General features: G+C 42.7%; 1 protein-coding gene across 7 annotated transcripts in view; it reads right to left on the reverse strand.

The window, feature by feature from the left end:
• Positions 1 to 12,909, reverse strand: part of LOC104937746 (nuclear factor 1 B-type) — a 69,428-nt gene that overhangs the window by 13,424 nt on the left and 43,095 nt on the right. For 5 of the 7 annotated variants that reach the window (XM_027278210.1, XM_019279407.2, XM_019279408.2 and 2 more), the window contains 7 exons: positions 12,194 to 12,262; positions 8,869 to 8,986; positions 8,099 to 8,220; positions 4,731 to 4,865; positions 4,356 to 4,540; positions 1,867 to 2,005; positions 1,007 to 1,089 (listed from right to left, as the gene is read on the reverse strand). In XM_027278210.1, the coding sequence (XP_027134011.1) occupies positions 1,007 to 1,089; positions 1,867 to 2,005; positions 4,356 to 4,540; positions 4,731 to 4,865; positions 8,099 to 8,220; positions 8,869 to 8,986; positions 12,194 to 12,262 (851 nt within the window). The remainder of the gene's footprint in view (positions 1 to 1,006; positions 1,090 to 1,866; positions 2,006 to 4,355; positions 4,541 to 4,730; positions 4,866 to 8,098; positions 8,221 to 8,868; positions 8,987 to 12,193; positions 12,263 to 12,909) is intronic. The other 2 variants (XM_019279410.2, XM_019279406.2) reach the window with 1 other exon arrangement.

Raw genomic sequence — 12,909 nt, forward strand, 5'->3', positions numbered from 1 at the left:
AAACACACCCACACAGACACACACGGGGTCACCACATCTGTCCTAGGGCCGCTGCTGGGGGACCCGCGTGACGCCAACGCTAAATATTCAGCTTGTGTGCCGTAAATGAGGGCGTGTACTGATTACATGTGGTGTGTGCATGTGTGTGTGAGTTTCTCCATGTGCGTGGAGGAAATGCAGTTGAGCACATTACACTCCCAACGACACTCACATGTCCCATCCATCCTCTGAGTAGTGGCCACACAATGAAGTCAACTTCCTGACTTTCTCATTTCTTTCTTTAAAGTGAGCATAGAAACAGATTTCCCTTTTTCTACTTTAGACTGAAGGATTTAAACTCAAACACACACACACACACACACACACACACACACACACACTCAAAATGATCTTATATATTCATCAATACTAAAAATTCAAAAGAAAATGTAGTAGTACTATTGTTTTGATAGCTAACTTTTTATCTGCATGGATTGATATGAGGTTATTTCTACACTGCTTAAGTGTATTTTTCTAAATTTTTAATAATCTCCTCAAATTCAGCTAATGGACATACCAAGGTTTTTAAATTGTGGGTCATTTAAGGGTCATTACAAATAAAACTGTTAATGTGTTAATAACACTAATAGTTTGGCTAAAATCAACATAGCTGTAAAAAGAGAACAGCATCATAGCATTTAAGGCAACAATGATTTATCACTATAACCTGCTATCTTCAGCCGTGCTACGCCTCAACCCTTTAGAGGCCTAAAAAATTGCAGATAATTTTTTTATGCCAATAATGGGTGCTATGCTTGACCTCAGCCTATGTGTGCTCTGATCTGATCTAGAAGCGCTCTGATCTACTGAGACAGTTTAATGCTTCCTACAAATCAAATTCGCAGTGTGACAAGCTTTTGCAGAGGGCTGGAATTTCACATCTGATGTGCGGGGAGATGGGGAGGGGACAGAAAATGAAAGGATAAGAGGAACAGGTGAGCTGAGTGCAGCAGGGGGGAGATCTCACCTGTTGCTGGTGGAGGAAGGCGGGATCTCTCGGGCTCAGGCCTACGAAACGGTTAGCCGTCGGGGTGCCAGGGGCTGAGTAGCCTGGGTAACATGCCATCACAAAAACACAAATACATGCTTGCATTAAAAATAGCATTTCAGGAATAGCTGTTGCTGTTATCCAGAGTGACTTACAGTCAGTCATCTGTCAACATAACAAACAACCAACAGTAAAAAATGTACGTGGAGTGCCACAAGGCTCAATTTTGGGCCCACTTCCATTCACTGGTCATTTGGACATTTTATCAACAAGCATGGGCTTCTTTACTATTTTGCTGTGGTTGTAGTGTTTTACAATTTTAAAAATCCTTTCATGGATGTTTTACAGATGTGTTTTATAATGTGGATGTTTCAATTTTAGAATGTCATAGACAAAGAAAACAGCTGAACACAGGCCGTATAAATTGATTGTCATTTTGTTGGATCGATGTAGATGTACACTCAAAGGGTGCGTCAGTACACTGTGACATCAATGATGGGTCTACTTACAGAAAATATTATGGTGACACAGAACTATGCACATCAGTGAACAGATTTTAAATTTTCAACCAGAGAGAGCAATAAAACCGCTCTGCTTTTTGGCTCTGTTACTCTTTAAAGTTATTCTCATTATTTCAACTTTAGAAACTCAATACTCTTATAACATTTCTGCGAACCCTCAGCTGTCATGTAAAAGCAGAAGAAGTCAGACACACACAAATGCACAAAGCAAAAAATGTTTAAAAAACAGTAACAATTGTCATTAATGTAGAACTGCAGGATGCTTGATGTTTGGTGAATGGTGTGCAGCAGGTAATGGGTAGAGGTTATCAGACTCACCTTCTGTGGATGTAGTGATGGGCTTGGTGTCGGGCATAGAGAGCGAGACGGGTCGCACAGTGCCGTGGTGTGGGGAGGGAGCCAGAACAGGGGTGAAGTGGCCTGGGACCTTTCCTACCCCCTGACCACTGCTGTTAGGCTGCAGGTGCAGACAACAAGAAAACGCAATTCAGCACAAGTATTTCATTTCAAAGATTATCCAGATTTAAGAGTGGAGGTGTGGAGTGGATTATTCCACCCCTGGAGTTTATCAGCTTTTGAATTGGTCTGTTTGGTAAGATGAGAACAACGTGAACACTACCTAAAATATCTTGACAACACTATCCCAACAATGTGCGTGAAACATGTAAAATGTACAGTTCAATGGTTATAAACTGACAAATATTAATATCAATAAAACAAGCCAGGGAGCACATTCACGCTTTGGAAAAGGTGCTTCACAAACTGCTTTGTTTTGTCTGCCACTAAAACATGAGGACAGGCAAACTGTGTCCAGTGACTTATGTTTACAGCCTCTTGTTCGCCTGTAAATGTACAGTTGGGCAGATCTCAATAAACCAATACAAGCATGTAACAAACTCCACTTTTCCAAAATGGTTAGCACTAAACAAGCTGAATGCCCTGTCCCCCGTTTCTGGGAGAGTTAAGTCATCCTAACGGCTCCGTTTGCCCTCACAGACCTGAAATGAACAACAAAAGGTGACCGGACTGCTCTTACACTTAATGCTCCACGTGGAGAAAAGATTTTTAGTGCTTTCAGTCGCTGTGCTGTCACAGTTATTACTAAAAACTCTGGGGGGCATGAGCAACAATAGATCCTCAGTCAGTGACGATGGATTTCCTACATGATTTTAAACAATGATTTTAATGGCGCTCATAAATGGAATTTAGGAGGACTCGGGCGTGAAAAGACAGAGAGAGCCGCGTAGTGACCTGTTACAATGAGCGTGAATATAGAGAGCGAGGCAGAGAGACTATATATATGGAGAAAGAAATAAAGGAAGCTAGTGGGAGCTACTCTTTCAGACGGCTGGAGACTGTCTGGGGCGTTCATTTCGGGGCCGCCCCAAGTTCAAAACTCAAACAGGCCTTTTTGGAAAAGAATTGTGTCCACAGGGTTCCCTCCCATGTGAATAGAATGTTTAATTAGAGTGTAATATAATCTGCGTTAAAGCAAGCATAAAAACATTCTGGCACTCGTCCATGGGATTATAAGCGCTGTGTTATTTGCTGAGCACCCCCCCTACCCCTCCAACTCCTCCTTCTCTCCTCTCCCCCCGACTGGTCTTCTAGCGCTCTCTCTTCCCTACCGGACCCCACCACCTCACCAAGCCCCTACACCAACCCCCTTTCTCCAGCACCCCAGCAGAGGGCCAGTTAATTCTGCACAAGAGCCGGGCCCCGGCAACGGCAAATATTTACAACCTTTATCATTCCCCGCGGTTTTTCTCTAGAGTAACAGTGCCCCCCCCACCCCCACCGCCACCCCACCCCCCGCTCCAACCCGCTCCCTGCTCTGGAGATGGAGCCGTCTACGAGGCCTTTGTTTACAGTGAGAACAGCGGGGATATAAAACTCACATAAATATCACACTGCTCTCTCATCTATAGAGACGCCTGCTCTCTCTCTCCCTCTCTTCAACACACTGGCCACACTGTGTACCCAGAATGTATAAAAGCCCTAAGCTATTTGATTTACTACAATGTCTTGATACAATTTTGTGTGTCACGTGTGACTGCAACTGCAATAGTTTGGTTGACTTTTTTATGGAGACATCGGGATATTTTTTTCTCTCTACAAATATATGGCTGGGAATGCACTATAACCCTCGCCATGAGCATTATATCAAACACAGAATATATATACGCTTATCCGTCACATGAAGTGGTCCGCAAAGTTCAGTCTGGGGTCGCCTGCAAAATGAAAAGTGGTTTAATTTAACTATGATTTAATTCACTGTAAATCATTCTAATTAATTTGATTTTTTTATGATAGCTATTGTAATTATAGGTTTGTCCCCATACACAGTGCAGACAGCCCTATAACTATGCGTTTCCATTTAGGGATTCCCAGGACAAAACCTATTAAATTGTGGTCATCTTAAGGACATCGAATGTCTAAATTAGGGGTTTATAAAATCCCTTTTTTTAGATTATCTGGACTTGAGAACAGCACTTTGAAAAATCAGCTTCATAAACATGTCATTCTGACTTATAAATAAAGAGAATGACCAGGAGCAGCTTTCAGATGAAAGAAGAAGAAAAAAAAAACAAACAAGCTAAACAAGATGATGTTTCTTTACTTGTAAGTGCACCAATGAGTCAGTAATGAAATTATGATAATGCATGCTATAATTTATTTTATCTTTAATCTCTTAAGGTCAGATGGGAGTAGGGCTGAACAAGATAACGAGGAAGAACTCCAGGCCATGAAAGTCTTGCCTACAAACTGGCTTCCTCAAAGCCAAAGAAGAAAGAACAAAGACTGACCTGGCTGCTCTGTGGGCTGGACGGGTCGTATGACGGCACGTAGGTCTTGAGGGGATCAGCAGGGTTGAGGTGGGGCGGGTAGCGGATGGTGGTGTGCGAGAAGTAGGGTGACGGCGCTGGGGGCAAGATAGCAGAGGCCGAGAACTGCAGAGGCGAGTGTGGAGGGGGGCTCCTCGTCGATATAACTGCAAGAGAGACAGGCAGAAGAGTCAAGAGGAAGATAAAGACAGAGCGTTAAGATAAAGCGACCATCATTGATCCAGGTGGGTCGATTAAGTATCGACGTGGATTTTTCGACTGTGTTTATGAGGAAAAAGCAGATTAGAGCTCCAGACTGAACGAGAGAGCTGCTGGTTACAGGAAACTGTAACTCACCACTGTGTCCTACACCTGTTAGGCCTGGGTGATGAGGCTGAGGGAAAGTGCTGAGTCGTGGTGAGGAGTCCTGCGGGGAGGTGGGGCTGAACAGCGGCTTCTCTGGCTTCTTCATGGTGGGAGAGGACATGTCTGCTAGCGTGGGGGAAAAAAACACACAAACACATGGAGGTTTAGAACATTTGTACATGCCATATTGATTATTCAAATTCGTAAAAGGCTTTGATCATTTCTTTGGACTCGATGCTCGAATGGTGAAATATGGAAATGACTAATTTTGTCCCAACTTCTGTGTTTTCTTACAGGAAAATAAATAACACATAGCTTTTTTTTCAGCCTAAATTGGTGTGTTTCAGGTGTGTTGCTGGAAATTAATCAAAACATTCCCTTGCAGCTTCCTCTAATGATTCAATTTCTCACGAATGAAAGGAATTAAGTGCCAAAAATGAATTATGGTTGAAATTAAGCAGAATTTGATCTGCGTGGGATTAGTATCACCAAGGGCCCACTTTCTTACCAAATGCAGCAGACAATGGGAAATGTATTTTGGCAAATTGCAGCTTGCAAAGGGTCAAAATCACGTATGATCTCAGAGAAAACATTACAAATCTCCGGACATCCTGCAGACAGATGAGTGCTGTGAATATTCGGCTTTTGTCATGTCTGAGCAGACAATTAAATCCAGTTCAACTGATGCGCAGTTGTAGAGCAGCCGGTCGCTCATATAGGATTTAAAAATCTCAAGACCCTCACGCAATCTTAAATAGAACATTACACTGTAACATCTGCTCGCCTCGGCCTTACACGGTGTCTGACAAGCTACTGTAATTCCCCATGAATAATCCTGAAGGCTCAGCAGAAGACATGAAATTTGTTTAGGAAATTCTCTGTAAAGTAAAACTATGTGCACAAACTCTTACAAGTTGCTCATTATTGCTGCTCTACACTTTCACGAGCAGCGTTCTGCTGTCACGGCTGTGCGGTTTTCAATTTTCCATGGTAACACACAGTGTCTGAATGGAACGTGATAAGAACTAGATGCGAGAGGCAATGGCCTATGTCTGCTTCTTCTATGAACATTCATCAAGTGCTTTTCTGGTCTGTCACAGATTTTCAGGGTGTATAACCTTCAAATCGTGCACCTCTTTCCCGCCAATAAATATAAACTGCATAAACCCTGTTGTTGAAGCATTTCCATGGTATCAACTGTCCTTTCCTCCTTTTCCCTCCCACAACAGCAAAAGATCCACCCGAGTCACGGGAAGAATCACTCATCTCCAGAGAAAAAGGGCGACAAAGGTGGCTGGAATTCAGGGGGATTTCCCAGTCTGAGGTTGCAAGAGGATACAGGCTTAAGTGCTTTCATATTTTGTGTCAGAGGCAGAAATACCTCTGAGGAGACTGATATCATCGCTTAATGTTTCCATGCAAAAATAGGAAATTTCTACGGTGGAGATATTCAGCTTTTCCTCTCTTGCTGCTAATTAAATCCATCAGAGAATCGGTCGGACTGCCTCGGGAAATTAAGATGGACAATTAATTACCAGAAATTAAACACTTTAAATAGTTTAAATAAAAACTACAACCTACAACCTAAATGCATTTTTTATTTTTTTTTGCATTTAGACCAAGCTAGTTGTCTTTCTCTATCTATCTCTTTTATATTCAATGGGCGAACATGTACCTTCACAAAGAAAATCCCACACACACGCGCACAAAAAAAGAAAAAAAAGAAATCAATTTCTTACTTTGTAAAAAATACAAGAGAAACTATTTCTTCCTCTATTGGATGAGGTTTTGTCAAATGACAACCATGTGCAAGAAATGACCGCTTGGCACTTGGGAGTCCTCATATGGGTTTAATATCACCCCACTTCTCATTTATTCTCTCCTGACAGAATAATGGCTGTCTTTGGAGAGTTTCCTACCCACTGCTTTCCCTTTCTCCTCGCCCCAAAGTGTCTAAGTTTACGCTGAGCAATACTTCAGGCCATGTGCAATGGGACAGGCTAAAATTTCATGTACCCACATTGGGCTGTGGTTGAATCCCACCAGTGCTGTGCCTGTTGTGTATAATCTGGTGTTTTCCTCTCTCAGCCTTCCTACTTATTATATTACAATAAAAAAAAAAAAAAAGGAGAGGGCTGGATAGAAAGTGAAAAAACAAGAATGTGAATAAAGTTTTTTTAAAAAAAAGGTAAAATGACAGCACGCCTTGCTTGAGGAAATCATTTTGTCTGTCACACTCGAGCAAAACGTTTACTACCATCTCTGAGGGTGAAATCCAGAGGCAGCGCGAGCAGCAGAGTGTGGAAAGAAGTCAGCAGAGAGTAAGAATGATCCGGAAACACGGGACAGTGAGGCCTTAATTAAAAGGGGCGACGGGCTCTGCTCTGCACCGGGAGACAACATAATGAGACATGCAAGCTGTCCCGCGAGGGTCTCACTTTCTCTCTTGAGCAGAAGCACGCGTGCGAGACTTCAACACTTTTTTTTTCCCTTTGATACACACACCTCTACCTTTCCTTTCTTTTGTTTTTTTCCGGATCCAATAAGCCCTATGATTGAGCTCATTAGGTGAGCTTTATTTCTTAATTCCCTTCTAACCAGTCGTGTACCTTAGAAGTTTGCACACGATCATCAAAAGTCTACAGATGGGGAATTTCTCTCAAGTTCAGCCAAGATGTATGGCCTGATTTCCTGAGGAGAGATCATCTGACACATTTTCCCTGCGGGTTTATAAACAGGAATTTCTCTCAGTCACTCACAAGGTGTTTCAGTTATCCGTTCATATGAATACACCCTACTCTAACTTTCAGTTATGAAAGTGCTGCCATTATTTTAGACACAGAATAGCACATATCGGCTGGAACAATTTGTCCTCATAACATTTGCATAGCGGAAGCCAGTGTTTCCTTTCGTTAAGTGACAGGTGTGACTATCTCTGTCATGGTATGTATTTTAAGAGAGTTGAACAGGTTCGTATGCAAAGAAACCAGATGCAGTCCAGACCCAGCGAAACGGGTGGCGGTATTGATGTACAGTAACTCATGACAAGGCCGAGAGTTAAACAAGAGTTCAGCTGCTGTCAATAACACAACGCGACGCGTCCGCTTTGATAGTGTCTATTTGCATGCGATGAGGATAAAACAAGTAACGCAATCGCATCCTTTGTTAAGTCCTGTCAACATGCTGCCATGCATCACCTGAGCTGTGTGAGAATGTTGCAGAGCAGGGTCGGTCCTTTGCTCTGAGTGTTTGTCTAACTGTATGAATGAGATGATGGGTGTTAACTGCCAAAGTGCATCGATGCCTGACGGACCTAAATAAACATGGTCCCCCCCCCAAAAAAACCCCAGGAAAATCACCTCCATCTCGATCGTGCCAGTTTGCCCGACTGCTGGCCGGTGAGCTGGGTGACGAGTAGAAGTCAGGCCCTGTTGGGCTGGTGTCCATATTCTCGTCCATGCTGACAGTTTTGGGCCTTTTGCTGCAGAACATGGAGAAGTTTATAGTTTAGCACAGCCACAGTCATCTTTGGTGTTATCATTTTTTAAAGACTACAAGATGGCGCCTGGTGTGATATTGGGCAGTGTGGAGTGGATTTTTGTGTGCACTGTGTGAATGTTTGGTTAAAGGATTAGTTTGACATGTCGAGAGAATACACATATTTACTCTGTGGCCAGGAGTTAAGATATGAAGCTAACGCAAGGAGATGGTTAGCTTAGCTTAGCTTAGCTTAGCTTAGCTTAGGATAAAAGACTGGAAACAGGGAGAAACAGTTAGCTTGCCTGGCTCTGTATGACGGTATTTTATTTTTTTATTTTTATTTACAGTTTTTATGCAATTCTTTTATTTATTTTACATATATTTGGACAGAGCCAGGGTAGCTGTAGCCCCGTTTCCAGTATTGTCGAGTTGTGTTTATCTTCTCCTCGTAAAAGAGCAAATAAGCAACTTTATAAATTTAAGAAAACGTCTGACGTAACGGTTGACTTCAGCTCCATATCAACACAGGGTCATGTACCGCCCTTGACTGAAGTTAATATTAATATCGTAAAAGAATACAATGTCAGTGTGCGATGATGATATAATAGATGGACTTTGTCCAAAAAGCTTGTTTTCCTGTTGTACTGACCTGCCAGGAGGGGAGGACAGGGAGCGATGCAGCCCCACGCTGGAGTTCAGGTCGTGATAGTAGGGTTGGCTGGGCATGTCGGCCATGGAGAAGTTTACAGCACCGTGGGTGATGGGCACTGTAGAGGACACAGAGAGAGAGAGAGAGAAAAAAAAAAACGAAACAAAGAAGAGACAGTCAGGCTGCTATCACCGCAAAGAAGGAGTTCAATGTCAGCAGTGCTGTCAGACTGAGTGCCTGTCTATTTCCCTATCGTTGCATCTAGAGACGCACAATTAATTGCACAATAGCTTGACGGACTGTTATTGACGCTTTGTGTTTAGAGGCCCTGTGTATCAAATTAAGCGCTCCCTATTCACAGGTTAACTGTCTGACCATTACAGGCATTTCTGCTGAGCGCTGATTAACAAGTCACTGCTTCCGAAAGTGGTCGTGTGCGGCTGCAGGTAAGCACATTTTCACAGGCAAAACTTTACTGTAGCTGCATTTTTAATGTCTGGATGAATCTCTATTTTATTCCAATTATTATTATTATGAATCCAGTTTTATTTACATATGGCACTAAGGAGAGACACTAAATATGTAGATATATAGCAAGAAAGACAGTGGTTTATTCTATTGCTGCACCAAAAGCAGGCCATTTGTTCCTAATTAGAATAATCTGTGATACATCACATGCTGGATGAGCTCCGCATCTGAAGGAAATCTCAGTAAACACGAAACCAAATTCACAATCATCATCATTTTCTCCGCTCCTCTGCGGATAATACTCAGCAGTCTCCTGCCATGGTGATTTACAGTGGAAAAGGTGTTGTTTTTCTCACTGCGGTCAAGGTGAGGGATATTGTTTCAAGGGAGGCCGGGCCAGTGTTTACAGAACAAAAGGACTTCACCACCCATCCTCACTCTCTCTCTCTCTCTCTCTCTCTCTCTCTCTCTCTCCCCTCTATCTCTCTATGTGTCTCTCTCTCTTCAGTGTGTGGCCCGCGAGGCAGCCTGCAGCTCGAGCGGTTGGTTGGTTTGGAGTCGATGAGAGGATGGAGTGTGTGGCGCCGTCTGTTGTGGTCTGAGGTTCACCACTGGCACGATCCCTCCGCCAGCCTCCGCCCTGGCAGCCGACTGCAGCCCTGGCAAAGGCCCCTACCCGCTGCTACCCATACGAGCTGTCTGTGAAGGAATGCATCCGGCCTGAGGACACTGAATGCAACACCATTGTTTTGTTTTTGTTTTTTTTTTTCATTCATGGCTGAGGATCCCCCCCCCCACCACCTCTCCAAACCATCTCTTTGCTGGTTTCTCTCTTCTTGGCTCGGCACAATATTTGTGATGCCACTTGCCTGCCCTGCCAGTCATTTCATTTAGTAAATTGCGCCTTGACTTTCATCCTAAAAAAACAGTAAAACAAACAACAGTGCAAATCATTTGCCACACACTTATTCCTCCCACATATTATTTCATCTCATTAAACAAGGGAGAAGAGAAAAAAAAAAGTGTCTTCTCTGCCTTAGTCCAGGAGTTTCCTTTGCCCGTGCATGCCCAGATTTTCTGTCGGCAAAATATTTTTACACTTGCGGCCAAGGCTCCTGTTGCATTAATGAGTGTCCTCGTCGAAATGCTGGATTGCAAGTCAGCCTTGAACTCCACAGCTCCCTTTGATGGACTTCAAAGAATGTCTCAACAGCCCAGAGAGTTGGGAGAGAAGCGCGATGACGGACGAGCGGCTGCTTAGATATCTTCGCGGGGAGTGACCCGGCTGAGTGAGTGACAATTCCTGTGTGTCCGTCGACCTTTTTAAAATTCCAACTCGGCTTTAGTGGAACCGGGTTCGGTCACATGAGAGCAAACACGCCGGCGCAGCGGCCATCTGGTCAGGGGGCGAATTAAACACTAAACAAAAACACAGCCTTTCAAAGGATTTTCTGTCTCTGAGCATCGGGAACGAGTGGCTTCTGCCTTTCAAAGAATGATGTGTGAGACAGTTAACCGGGTCTGTGCTCCCACATCAGAAACACTTTAATACAGCAGGATAAACCAAGATGTGCTTCTCAGTTCGTTTACATGTTGACGGACAAAACAAGTTGAGGGTTTGACTTTACGGTGAGTCTTGTTTGACAATTTTTTAAGGATTTCAAACATAAAAACTAAAAAATAGGACAAACTCACAAATTCATTGACATTCTTGCTCGTCTCTAAGAAGCGTCAAGAGATCATCACTTTTATGGCCGCAAAATTAACTTGTGAGCTAATTATTTTCATTATCGATTAGTTATTTTCTTGACTAATTGTTTGTTGTATAAAATGAATTTTCCCGGAAACAAACAAAGCGATCCAAAACCAAAACGATATTCAGATTCTTGTCACAAAAAAAGCTGAAATCCTCACTTTAGAGAACTTGCCTTTTTGCAACTTAAATCACCGATTAATTATCAAAATAGTTGTGAATTAATTTTAGTATTGTGTTCATGACTTATTTGAGTGGAACTGTTTTATTGCTCTTGACTTAACTGAACCCCTCTGAGCCTAGTTCGTTGACACTGAACCGCACTGAAGTGTTCCTGACTGTGAATTAGACCACAGACAGCATAGCACAGGTATGTTTCTTTTAAACACAGGTTGTCGGGGTTGACTGGGGTCTTTGTGCACCTCAGGCATGTTCCTGAGCCGCAGCCTCAGCTCAGTGGCAGCACAGGTAAACGGCGCCTCGGGGTGTACTCGGCTATCAGGGACAAGGAGGCCTCTTGGAAGAACAACCGTCAACGGCTTTTACGGACGCCAGACAAGTCTATACAGACGCACACAGGCTCGTACAGACGGCTACGCAGCCGAGCGTGCTCTTACTGCGAAGCAGACTGGCCAAACTGGATTTACCACACTACTACTGTTTCTGCGAGGGTGAATGCACATTCTCACGAATCAAAGAATCAGTTGTTTTTGTTTACATGAAGACGGTGAAATACATCAGTCTGAGCACAACTTGAGGACAGATTTAAAGCCTACACACCCACACCGATGCTTTCACTCATATTTCCTGATCATACCTTTTCTCGTAGAGGTCTGGGCGTGTGGAAACTACGATTGACTGACATCTCACTGACACTCGTATTAACTTTGTTGCACCTGTTAGGGCAGGGAAACTTACACCTTCAACATTCTTGTAAGTACCGGGACTTTTTGTGTCCTCATATGATTTACCAGCATAGCTCCGCCCAGCTATCACTAATGATAAGTGAAAGAATAACTGAAAACATGTGTGTGTGTGTGTGTGTGTGTGTGTGTGTGTGTGTGCAAGGCATTCAGAAAAAAAAAAGAAAAAAGAAGCACTTACTTCTGGACACTCGCACCAGTTCTGTAACACTGAAGACTCCTGATTTGATGAAGCTGTCTTCCAAGTAGACTGCAGACACAGAAGAGAAGAAAAAAAAATCATTCAATGATTGTCGTCATGCTTGTTTTTTTATTATTTTTTTATTTAATGCTTTCATGCCAATTGAGACATCAACGGAATTAGAGCTGATGTGAAATCAACATTCGGTTCGATACGTCTCCCAATTATTCCCCACAACACTGCATTATTTTGGATGAGCTATTGATCCTTTTTGGTTCATTTTCCTTCCATTACAAAATGTGGTTGTATGTCCTGAGATATATATATATATATATAATATATATATATCTAGATAATATATAATATATATATATAGATATAAACCCATTACAACAAGAGCTTCTTTCAGCAGCGGAAGCCCAGCATTTTTTTTTTTTAGAAGAGAAGATCATGCAAAAACAAGAGGACTATCATGCACTCATCAGTTAATCACAGACAAACATACAGATTCATATCTTTCATGCTTGCACTTCTGCGGTCAAAGGATCTAAGTCATCTTATTTCTATGACATTTTATTTGTAGAATGTTCACTTTTTTTAAAAACTTTGTTTTTCAGTTGAGGTGTTTAATCTAACAGCACCAAACCTGTCTGTGTGCTACAGTAAAGAGTGACAGGACAGGTGTGTGAGGAGGAGGAGGAGGCAGTGACAGAACA

This window comes from Larimichthys crocea, chromosome III (assembly GCF_000972845.2).
Source record: "Larimichthys crocea isolate SSNF chromosome III, L_crocea_2.0, whole genome shotgun sequence".
NCBI classification, from domain to species: domain Eukaryota; kingdom Metazoa; phylum Chordata; class Actinopteri; family Sciaenidae; genus Larimichthys; species Larimichthys crocea.